The 7256-nt window shown below is 39.2% G+C and overlaps 2 protein-coding genes across 2 annotated transcripts; one reads left to right on the forward strand and one right to left on the reverse strand.

The window, feature by feature from the left end:
* On the forward strand, window positions 1-4018 carry otud3 (OTU deubiquitinase 3). Its single transcript, XM_087782479.1, has 8 exons — window positions 1-83; window positions 980-1220; window positions 2109-2257; window positions 2386-2498; window positions 2600-2722; window positions 2858-2957; window positions 3118-3263; window positions 3331-4018. The coding sequence occupies exons 2-8, from the start codon at window positions 1015-1017 to the stop codon at window positions 3496-3498; spliced, it is 1005 nt and encodes a 334-aa protein (XP_087638605.1). The 5' UTR covers window positions 1-83; window positions 980-1014; the 3' UTR covers window positions 3499-4018.
* Window positions 4019-4721: 703 nt separating this feature from the next.
* Window positions 4722-6606, reverse strand: bcas2 (BCAS2 pre-mRNA processing factor). Its single transcript, XM_087782480.1, has 7 exons — window positions 6443-6606; window positions 5765-5857; window positions 5622-5692; window positions 5382-5543; window positions 5252-5302; window positions 5097-5177; window positions 4722-5016 (listed from the first exon to the last, which is right to left on the reverse strand). The coding sequence occupies exons 1-7, from the start codon at window positions 6533-6535 to the stop codon at window positions 4890-4892; spliced, it is 678 nt and encodes a 225-aa protein (XP_087638606.1). The 5' UTR covers window positions 6536-6606; the 3' UTR covers window positions 4722-4889.
* Window positions 6607-7256: the final 650 nt, after the last annotated feature.

Consider the following 7256-nt stretch of genomic DNA (forward strand, 5'->3'; position numbering starts at 1 on the left):
GTCACTTGTAAATAGAGTCTTTAACAGAGACAGTGAAAAATCAACACTCAAAAATACGACATAAATGACAAAGATACTTACTGGTAAGTAATTGTTGTTTTAGCGATTTATTATGACGAATTATAGTTATTTACAATTCGATGTTTATATCGGACGGAAACCTCTGTTGTGTCATAGCATGTCAAAAATGCTAGTTGTTAGCCTAGCTTCCTGATGTTTTTTATTTTAATCGAACAACGATTTACTTTCAAACGCAAGATCGCATGTTTACAAAAGTATCGCTTGTTGTCAAAGCAGACAATAAAATACTGGCAATGTGCTAAATATATATTGCATATTTATTCTTTCATTCTTGACTTACGTCGACGTTGTTAGCAACTTTACACTAAAAATATATCCAACTATATATTTTTTTCCTAAATTCCAAAAAAATAACTTTAATCAAGGAACACATACTAATAAAACTTTGAAAAATACATGTATACAAGACTGATGTCCTCACCTCCATTAAAGCTCTAGCCAGTCATCTTCAACATTACCACAGTACTAAGATGGTAAAATACGATATTTTAATTATCAATGTCTCCAAAATTGGGTCAAATGTTTGTTATGATATTTTGGGGTTGACATGTGTGAATCACAGCTCAAATATTATGTTTTAGGATCAATTTCTCAAAGGTCCTACATTCAAATGTTATGATATTCTATCATTTTAAGTCTTAAACCAGCCATGCACTTAAATAAAATGAGATTAAATGATCTGAAACCTATTAACTGGGTGACAATTGAAATCTAATTTCTTTCTAAACAATCAATAGAATCAAAATGAATGAACTAATGAATAATGGGTTTTAACAGTACAAATATAACACTGATAAATAAGATGATATCAAGGCAGAGGGGGGCTTGTGCTGTTTTCCAAATGCTAATGAAATATTTCTGTGTTAAGGTCATTTTTTTTGTATTACTCTTATTTCAGAAATCAGATGCTGAACAGTGACAAGTGAAAAAAATATGTCAAGAAAACAGACGACAAGACCTCAAAAGACCAACAAGAAGATTGAGTTGGAGCGCAAGAGGGATGAGAGGGTAGCACGTAGGGCCATCGCCAAGGACCGTAAGAACCAGTCGCAAAGTGGCAACGGTGGAGGAGAATTCCTCAGTTTAGCCAATCAGCTTCTGGCTCTGGGGCTCAAGCTGAGAGAAGTTCCTGGAGATGGGTAAGTAACATCCATCTGTATATGTTGATCTGTATACAATCAATTCATTCTGAATGAAAGGATATAATATCTATTAAATAGTATTTTAATTATAATAAAAAACAAAATATAACATTGGTTGAGTTATTCGTAAAAGCGCCTTTCTAGACCAGGGTCACAAAGCACTTGAACAATCAAAAACAATATGCAGTTAAAATATATACTATAAAAGGCCAAGACACATAAGACAAACACAGGAGTCCCAGAACATTGAGGAAAAGTCTGCACAAATAAAAATGTCTTAAGATGTTTCTTGAAGGAGTCAGTAGATCCATCAAATTCAGAGGGAGAGGAAGATCGTTCCAAAGCTTAGGAGCAACAGCCTGGAAGGATTTCTCTCCTCTGGTCCAGAAGCGTGTTGAGGAACCATCAGTAGATTCTGATCCACAGACCTCAGAGCCCGAGCTGGGGTTTACGGCTGGATCAGATCACTGATGTAAGAAGGAGCCTGACCATGAATAGATCTGAAAGTAAGAACCAGAATTTTAAAATTGATCAGCCGGGGAAGAGTTTTAAGGATCGGGGAAATGTGAGTTCTCCTACTAGAGCAGGTCAGAATTCTCGCTGCAGAGGTTGTATTAACTCCTCCTTGTTTAGACACCAAAATAAACTGTTACAATAGTCCAAACAAGAAGACACAAACACATGGATTACAAGCATCAGATCATTTTCCTTTAGTTTAGAGATTTGGAGGAAACAGTTCTACAGTGATGTAGACATAATTAAGCTTTTTGATTATTTTTTTTCTATAATTTTACTCTGTTTTTTTAATGTTGTATGCCAATGAAGTGAGAACTTTCGAGACATGTTTTAACGAAATAATTCCATCTGTCTGTTGTTCTTGTGTAGCAACTGCCTGTTTCGAGCGCTCAATGACCAGCTTGAAGGTCATTCCCGGAATCACTTGCAACTAAGGCAGGAAACTGTCCAGTTTATAGGGAACCATCGACAGGACTTTGAACCGTTCGTCGACAACAGTTTGCCATTTGCAACACACTGTAAGCAACCATCTGTTTTCATGTCAAATATTCATAAAGTTCTAAAGAAAAGTGCCTCTTGTTGACTAAAAGTCAAAGCTATGTTTAGATATAACATGTGCTTAACTGAGGTCTTTTCTCATTTCTAGTGCACAACCTCTCTCAGCCTGGTACGTTTGCCGGCAATGACGCCATAGTGGCTTTTGCTCGGTGTCAACAAGTAAAAGTGGTAATCCATCAGCTGAACACGGCATTGTGGGAGGTGTGTATGACTTTTAACTACTGACTTCAACTGGTGCTGTTAGGTATATACAGTAATATCTCTAAGGAAATTCTGCTTTTTTTTAATTATTTTTATTTTAGATCAATGGGACGGACAAGCCAGTGGTTAGAGAGCTGCACATCGCCTATCGCTATGGAGATCATTATGATAGTGTTCGGCGCATCGGAGACAACACGGAGACTCCGTCTCAGCTCCGCATCGAGGTACGGGGTTGAATATTCCCGATCGGTCGTCAATTTTTGAATGAAAATGTTTCCATCAACCCCGTCATTAAAGACACACATATTTCTTTTCAATTATGGTCGAGGTGAATATTGTTTTTGTTTGAAAACCACCAGGGTTTGCATGAATCCGACGGCAACCAGCGAGGGTCTCCGTCTCCGTCAACGGAAGACGACAACGTGATCCTGAGCTCCATCAAGGATCGAGGAATTCACGGTCAGTGCTTGACTCGCATTGAAAAAATGTGACGGGCATTCATGCTATCGTGTGTATTATCGTAACTATTTTTAAAAACATCGGAATAATGTTAACAGTTAGAATCCAGACGCTGATGCTGAAGATTCAGAATTGACTTCCCTGTGTGTTTGCTCCTCAGGTGAAGAAGAGAATCTGCATCAGCTCAGTGCAGCAACCATCAACAGCGAGTGGCTCTCTGGCTGCGGATCAAGCTGCAGGGAAAACTCCGACCAGTGTTGTGTGAACAAGCCACCAGCGGAGAACAGCAACACACCAAAGCCCAAGGTCAGGAAATCTGTGCTTAACCAAGGTTTCTGTTATGAATCTGAATTGGATTTTTTTTTTTTTGAAGATCTCCAACAAGCAGAGGAAAGAGCAACAGCGGATGGAGAAGAAGAAACGACAGGAGGACAGGCATCGACAGAAAGTCCTAGATGCCAGGGGAGAATGCCAGGATCAGAACCAGAACCTCCCTGATAATGTCACCATCGTACATGCACTGAACACTCTCAGTATATAGAAGCGATCGTTGCCAAATCATCTTCTCGCTGCTTCGGCTGCCGTCGACGGAAGCTTCCTACAACAGACTTTGGTCCGGGGGGAGGAGGAAGAACTCCCCCATAGGGTACTTTCTACACAATGCCTTTTCTGCATAACACATGGGGTGTTGTTGGTGAGTGTGTAGGAACTATATTTGCCAAGGGCTTCCTGGTTTCTCTACATGCTGGTGATCTGCCTTTCCATGTCAAACATGCAGTTTATTGGGTTAATCCAGATGTTCTGACCAAAGAACTCGGGCTATGTAAGGGACGTGGCAATAAGAAAGACGCTCAAACATGTTACACAATGTTGCACCATTTTGATGGTCGTAGAACAACACGGCTCTTTAGCCAATCAGAGCTTTGCTGCAGTGACCCAGTGAGGTCGAGAATAATCATCAATTTTCTTTTGCTTACTTGCATTTTTTTTTAATACTTACCACCTGAAACATGTCTGCAGGACAAAGTTGTAGATTTCTAATAAAGTATTAATTGGAAATATCTATTTCTCTGAGACAATTTAAGTGCAAGTTTATTTTCTCTTTTATCTCACCCGTCGGTTCCAGCAGGGGGCGATGTTGTGTTTCGGTCTTAGAACGTTACATATAAAAGTTTCATAAGTCAGCTCAAGATAACTTGATCTCGGCTTCTCCTCGTAAAGCGTGTCGGTAACTTTCTGCTGTGGTGATTTACGCCAAAAACATGTTTTAAATTAAGAAGGTTTTAATGAATAGGGCCATGTGGTTGCTGCGATGGACAGGCAGTTGCTCAGGGGCACATCAGCAGTGTCCAGCTGGAGGACGGTCAGCCGCGATTAGGCCCCATATGGAGCCTGAATTTGCAGCTTCAAGTCTCCAGGCAATGTCCCTTCGATGAGCAGTCGGAGTGATGACAGAAACTGTCTCTTTGCAACACACACACACACACACACCCCCACACACACCTATCAACAACCCCCTCACACATCCATGATGTCAGCCTTGTTGTTTGTCGAGACTTGTTGAAGGTATTTGCCTCAAATAAACACCTGCCCGGACAGGTTGTTTTCTTTTAGTCAAGAACTACTTGTTACAATATTAAACATCATGTTTGGATACATTTGTGGAATCTAAAACTTCCTTAACGTATTTTCAAACAAGGTTTTTTCAGTCAAATAGGAAAAGGTATTGCTCACCGTTTTAAATAAAAATATATAGAAACTAGCAACTTTGAAAAACATTTTATTAAAAAAGAAAAGTTATAAAAATGTGGACAAGATACTTGTGTAAAAAGCGACGTGTGATGTTAACGTGCATCCTTTGATTGGACAAATGAAAGGTGGATTATGATCCAACATTGTGTTCATTCATGGGAGATCATGGGGGAAAAAGCTTCAGAAGTCCTGTCTGATGTTCTCCTTGTTCTCTTCTCCCTGCTGTTGACGCAACGTTCCAATTTCATTCTCCAGCTGGATGATGGCCCTTTCGATCTCATAGTTTTTACTCACTAGCGACACCCAGCTGCGAGGACAGAGAGCGACAACGTTAGGGGGGAATCTGGGAGTATTATAATAGAAGGTGGTTTATAAAATAAAACATACTTTGACTCAAGTTCTCGCAGTTTGGCTCCTCCTCCTAACTGGTCGTTCTTTCGCTGCCAGTTCAAGTCCTGAATCTGCTTCCTGTGTACGACAACAACTCATCAGCCCCTAAAATCATTTTCATTTATTTTCATTGACAAGGAGGGAATCGTCACCTAAATTTCTGAAGTTCCTTCTGGGCCGTCTCGATCATGAACGCCAGGTTACTAAAATGAAAAAATAAGGTTAATACAATAGGTACACTGATAAAGTCAGCAGCGATTTTGATTAAGGTGAATCTCATACTCGTTGTAGACTTTCCACGCATTCGTTCCATACTGTGACATGAGCTCTAGGTTCTCTATGCGAACAGCCTGATGCTCCAGCTGAGCCATTGAGTTGTTGACGCACTCCTGCCAGGCCGTGATGTCGTTCTTCTGTCCTGATGAGGGCGCCGGAAGCTCATATCTGTACATCAGGAATTGGATTACCTTGAGTGACTGATTTTTAGTATGACTTTTTACGGACAATCTTGAAATATTTTACCTCTTCATGCTCAGTAGATCCATTGGCTGACGAGATGCCAGCCTTTCAAACTCGTTCCTCATGATCTCGGTCTGAAAACGTGTATTTGGGACCAATTAACTATTCATTAGTCTTCACGCAAAGTTTCTAAATAAATATCTCACCTCAAAGATTGTGAAATCTGGTGACACTAGATAGCTCAGGTAGTTCTTGGTAGGCCTGTATCTTCTCGTCTCTTCCTCCACCAACGCAGCTGCCTGAATGACAGAAGGGTTTCTTAACAATGGCAATGAAAATAATCTAAATAACCTTAAGTTAAGGTCTGTGAGAACACATGTTACGCATGCCGTCTGTTAATGATGGGGAGATTATGTTCTCTTCTGTAACCTGGAACCAGTTCTCAAGTGACTAGACTGAACCTCTCAGGTTACTCCACGCCATCACTCAAATAACATCATTGAGACATACAAGAAAAAGGATACTATACCAGTAAACAAACACCAAGTGTTGAGTTAATATTTATTCAGCATAGGTTTCTATTTGTTTGCTAACAAAACAACACATATGCAGGGTTATTTTATTATTGTAATAATCATGTTCACAAGAAACGTGTTTTTTCAAAAACAAAATATTAATAGTAGATTCATGAAGCCTGCGATTCATACCAACACTAACCAAAGTAAAGCTAACACATAGAATCGAATATATGTGTATTAAACCACGTAAAGGCAAGGAACATAAAGAAATGTAAATGATTCAGAGTAGTGGTGGTCGGCGTCCATGATGCTAACTAGCATGTTGCTACCGTTCACTCGCAACTTGTGTGGAATAAAATAACTTACAGCTTCTCTGACACCGGCAGCATCGTAACCTTGGTCAAAATAAGGCAACGCGTCAACAAACACTTCGCCGGCTACTGAAGCCGTCCCGGCCATTGTTATTATTGTTCGGATTTGTATTTTTAACTGAACGCGTTTCGTTTACTACGAAACAAACCACATCCGGGTTAAGCGATTTCTTCTTGGGTTAAAGGTGAGTCCGGGCACGCTACTGCCACCTAGAGTTTAACAATTGTACAAAACAAGTGATATTATTTTACCGCAAACGTTTTTTTTTTAAATATTATTCACGAGGTAATTGTTAGCACTATGTCCAATGATGGCGGGAGACGTTTAAAAAATAGATGTTCAGTGTTCAGAGGATGACTGTCACCATCCATGATAAATTATTCATTCAGCTTTTGATCTCTTAAGCTTTATAGTGTGTGGTTCTTTTTATGATTCTAAGCAATGCAAAAATACACATTTAAGAAATGATTTCAAGTGTTTTAAGTGTGCCATATTTTGATTTAAGGCCCTGTTACAGAGGTACACATATTTTTTTTATCATTGGTAGATAAGATAAACAGCCCAATATGGTCTAAAACTCGAAAGATGGTGGAACCAATTGTGTATATAATAAATATATAGTCATTTTATTATTATTTTGAAGGACAGTGAAATTCTAATTCCACCTTTTTATTTCCGTCAGCTAGACTGTAAGTTGAATAGTCTAGCGTAACAATGGCCTGACATGATCTATATATTATATAGGTATATTTTAGTATATTTTAGTATGTAATATTCCAACAAATGTAATATGTTTCATTAGTTAGGG

The sequence above is a fragment of the Callionymus lyra genome, chromosome 19 (genome assembly GCF_982586985.1).
Source record: "Callionymus lyra chromosome 19, fCalLyr1.hap1.1, whole genome shotgun sequence".
Lineage (NCBI taxonomy): Eukaryota > Metazoa > Chordata > Actinopteri > Syngnathiformes > Callionymidae > Callionymus > Callionymus lyra.